The sequence below is a fragment of the Mandrillus leucophaeus genome, unplaced genomic scaffold (genome assembly GCF_000951045.1).
Source record: "Mandrillus leucophaeus isolate KB7577 unplaced genomic scaffold, Mleu.le_1.0 Scaffold26, whole genome shotgun sequence".
NCBI lineage: Eukaryota > Metazoa > Chordata > Mammalia > Primates > Cercopithecidae > Mandrillus > Mandrillus leucophaeus.
Window position 1 is genome coordinate 554319 of NW_012102698.1, and position 3303 is coordinate 557621.

Sequence of the window (3303 nt, forward strand, 5' to 3'; positions counted from 1 at the left end):
CTCCCACAGTGCTGGGATTACAGGCGTGAGCCACCGTGCACGGCCAGAACAAGAGCTCTCAAAATATCAATTAGCTTGGCCAGGCACAGTGGCTCACACCTGTAATTCCAGCACTGTGGGAGGCCAAGGCCCACTTGGGGAGGCTGAAGCAGGAAGATCACTTGAGTCTACAAGTTTGAAACCAGCCTGGGCAACATGGGGAGACTCTGTCTCTGAAATAAATAAACAAACACACACACACCAGCTTTATTACCAAAAAAAGAAAAAAAGAGTAACTCCAAACTGCTTCCTATTTATGGCTTGACACGGTGGCTCATGCCTGTAATCCCAGCACTTTGGGAGGCCGAGATGGGAAGATCTTTTGAGGCCAGGAGTTCAAGACCAGCCTGGGCAACACAGCAAGACCCTGTCTCTATAAAAGAAAAAAATGCGGCCAGGCACAGTGGCTTAAGCCTGTAATCCCAGTACTTTGGGATGCTGAGGAGGGCAGATCACAAAGTCAGGAGTTCAAGACCAGCCTGGCCAACATGGTGAAACCCCGTCTCTACTAAAAATACAAAAAAATTAGCCAGGTGTGGTGGCGCCTGTAATCCCAGGTACTTGGGAGCCTGAGGCAGGAGAATCACTTGAACCCAGGAGGCGGAGACTGCAGTGAGCTGAGATGGCACCATTGCACTCCAGCCTGGGTGACAGAGTGAGATTCTGTCCTGTCCTCTGGCCCAACTATAATGCATGCTCACTGGAAGGGGAGGCCTGAGGCTTTTGTTTCTCACCCAAATTCCCCACAGGGTTGCTGAGCTGAAACACCCCAGACTTCATACCCCAGGCTGAACACAGTGACGTGGGAACACACCACAACACATTCTCTCACAAAGAGCCTTAAGGAAAAACGTGTGCGGGGAGGCAGCACAACGACGGGAGACACCAGCTCTGAGGCCACTCTCTGCAGGGCACTGGAATTAGTAAAACCGACACGTAAGTCTCAGAGAAACGACCCAGCCCTGCTGTGCGTGCTTACCAGTAAAAATTCCAGTCCTCGTTTTCTGTCACTTGGACCCATCCTCTCTTTTCAAAGTTATTGATCAGCACTGACTTCTCGATATCAGTGACCCATTTTACTTTTCCTGCCATGATCCTGGAAGAGATCAAGGTATCAGAGCTACAAAACTTCAACAACTCACTTTCCTTTAAACCCAAGGAATCCTCTAAACAGCATGCCCCATTCCAAACTCGATCTTACCCTGGCAGTGGTTCTCAACCAGGGTGATTCCGTCTCCCAGGGGACACCTGGCAGTGTCTAGAGACAGTCTGGTTGTCATGACTGGGGGATGCCTCTGGCATTGGGCATGTCCAGGCCAGGGATGCCGCTCAACATCCGACTGCACAGATGACCCCTCACAACCAGTCATCCAGCCCCAAATGTCAACTATGCCAAGGCTGAGAAACCCTGGTCTAGTGGGAGAAACAGGCAGCCGGCAAGTCGCCATCCGGGAGTATTCAACTGTAATTGTGCCAGGAGCCACAAAGGAGGGGCACACGGGGCTCTGAGAGCCAGAGGCAAGGCAGCTGGGGAGGGCTGCCCTGACAAGGGAACCCTCGGGCCTCGGGCCAACTTCCAATGGGTAAGTGGGGGTCGGCATGTCTGTCCCATGTCCCTCCAGGCACCGCCTGTCTCCCTACTTCAAGTCACCCTCTGTAACTGCGGAGTGACCGTAAGTGTTTATCTGGACTGGGCGTGGTGGCTCACGCCTGTAATACCAGGACTTTGGGAGGCTGAGGCGGGCGGATCGCCTGAGGTCGGGAGTTCAAGACCAGCGTGGCCAACATGGTGAAACCCCGTCTCTACTAAAAATACAAAAATTAGCCAGGTGTGGTGGTGCGCACCTATAACCCCAACTACTCGGGAGGTTGAGGCAAGAGAATCACTTGAACCCGGGAGGCAGAGGTGAGCCGAGATCGTGCTACTGCACTCCAGCCTGGGCGACAGAGCAAGACTCCATCTCAAAAAATAAAAATAGGCTGGGCGCGGTGGCTCACGACTATAATCCCAACACTTTGGGAGGCCGAAGCAGGCAGATCACGAGGTCAGGAGATCGAGACCATCCTGGCTAACACGGTGAAACCCTGTCTCTACTAAAAATATAAAAAATTAGCCCGGCGTGGTGGCACGCGCCTGTAATCCCAGCTACTTGGGAGGCTGAGGTAGGAGAATCACTTGAACCCAGGAGGCGGAGGTTGCAGCGGGCAGAGATTGCGTCACTGCACTCCAGCCTGGGTGACAGAGCGAGACTCCATCTCTAAATAAATAAATAAATAAATAAAATAAAAATAAAATAAATAAAATAAAAAATTTTTTAAAACAAGTGTTTATCTGACCACATCACTCCCATTTAATAACCTCCATGACTCCCCATAGTACTTAAACACACAGACCCCTTGCCCTCACCTGCTTCTCCAGGTCCACCTCACGCCACCTTCTCCTATACGCTCTGTTCTGCCACCCTGGGCTTCCTCCGCCCACTCTCTCTCCTGCCGCAGGCCTCACACACACTGGGTCCCTCCGCCTGCAGCACGCTGCCCTCACTCTCTGCCTGGCTAAGCTGCCCCCCGCTCATCTGCCAGCATAAATGAATGTTGCTTGCTCCACTAAGCGTCCCTGACCCTCCAAACCAGGTGCTGGACCCCTCAGCACCCCGGAGCTCCATATGAAGCACCTGCTGTCCCTGCTGGGGGCCAGGGAGCTCGCTTGCTTTCTTCTTCACTGCTCTGTGCCCAGGGCCCAGCTCCATGCCTGGCACGGGAGGGATGCTCAGATCAGACAGACAGACTGGCTGCAGTCCCAGGCCTGTCAGCGCCACGGTGGGACTCGGAGCTGTAACAGTTACAAGAGGACTCTAGACCTCGGTTTGCTCTGAAAAGTCTAGTTTTCAAACTGCTCAGGCAGCCCAAGATTCAAGACTCCCATCCCAGCTCCGACCAGGAAGGCTACAGGAGGCTGCCTCTCCACCCTGGCGACCCCCACACCACAGGCATCTGGCCTGTACAACTCACACGTTGTACTTAAGACAATCTTCTGGCCGGGTGCAGTGGCTTATGCCTGTAATTCCAGCACTTTGGGAGGCCGAGGCGGGCGGATCACCTGAGGTCAGGAGTTCAAGACCAGCCTGGCCAACATAGCGAAACCCCATCTCTAATAAAAATACAAAAATTAGGCCGGGCGCGGTGGCTCAAGCCTGTAATCCCAGCACTTTGGGAGGCCGAGATGGGCGGATCACGAGGTCAGGAGATCGAGACCATCCTGGC

At 53.5% G+C, this 3303-nt stretch overlaps 1 protein-coding gene across 1 annotated transcript in view; it reads right to left on the minus strand.

Moving 5' to 3' along the window:
- TTLL1 (tubulin tyrosine ligase-like family member 1) overlaps window positions 1–3303 on the minus strand; it is a 35229-nt gene that overhangs the window by 29695 nt on the left and 2231 nt on the right. Inside the window, 1 exon segment of the mRNA XM_011984002.1 lies at window positions 1019–1135. Coding sequence (XP_011839392.1) covers window positions 1019–1131 — 113 coding nt within the window. The 5' untranslated portion in view covers window positions 1132–1135.